General features: G+C 46.3%; 1 protein-coding gene across 1 annotated transcript; it reads right to left on the reverse strand.

Moving 5' to 3' along the window:
* LOC118755846 lies at window positions 1-666 on the reverse strand. Its single transcript, XM_036490653.1, has one exon. It carries the CDS (start codon window positions 664-666, stop codon window positions 1-3), a length of 666 nt encoding a protein of 221 aa, XP_036346546.1.
* Window positions 667-749: the final 83 nt, after the last annotated feature.

The raw sequence follows: 749 nt of genomic DNA on the forward strand, positions 1-749 counted from the left end.
TCACGGATAGATGGCACCAGAGGTTGCCACATCTACCCCCTTCCCAGTGACCAAACCGGGAGCGAATCTTACTTTTTTATTCCTCTGATATGTCTTTACTGTGGTCGAAACCTCCGATTCAGGGCAGTCTTTTATGAAAAATGCTGGTTTAAGACGCTCCGTTGAGACCGCAACCTTTCTTCCATTTATGTTGATGATGTACACTCTATCATTTGAACGCTCACCCACCTCGTACGGTCCCAAATAAGGCGGCTCCAGAGGCTGCCGCACTGCGTCAGTTCTTAGCAAAACAAGCGAGCAATCTGTTAAATGTTTGTAAATGAACATACTCTTCTTGACGTGATGCGCTGTTGGAACCGGCCGTACCATTCGCATGTAGTCTCGAAATTTCTTGGCGAAATCTTGAGGATTGATTGGTTTATCCAAATCGTCATAGAATTCATTTGGTAATCGAATATACCCGCCGTAGTGTAGATCAGCTGCCGATGCGTCAATGTCTAATTTGTAACACGTCCTAAGCCCACGTAAAACCGTTGGCAGCAATTCTGTCCAATCTGCTTCTGAATGACACATCAATGCTGCTTTGAAAGATCGGTGCCAGCGTTCGATCAACCCATTCGATTGCGGATGATATGCAGTAGTATGGATGTGCTTACTGCCTAACATCGCGGCCAACGACTTAAAGAGAGTGGACTCGAATTGTGCGCCTTGGTCAGTTGTTACGGTTTTGGGGCAACCAAAACGTGCCA

This window comes from Rhagoletis pomonella, unplaced genomic scaffold, assembly GCF_013731165.1.
Source record: "Rhagoletis pomonella isolate Grant_MI unplaced genomic scaffold, Rhpom_1.0 Rhpom_scaffold_07639, whole genome shotgun sequence".
Lineage (NCBI taxonomy): Eukaryota > Metazoa > Arthropoda > Insecta > Diptera > Tephritidae > Rhagoletis > Rhagoletis pomonella.

What these genes read in the sequence shown, in the direction of transcription:
- LOC118755846 (XM_036490653.1), bottom strand. Translation starts at nt 666, where the DNA reads ATGTTAGGCAGTAAGCACATCCATACTACTGCATATCATCCGCAATCG.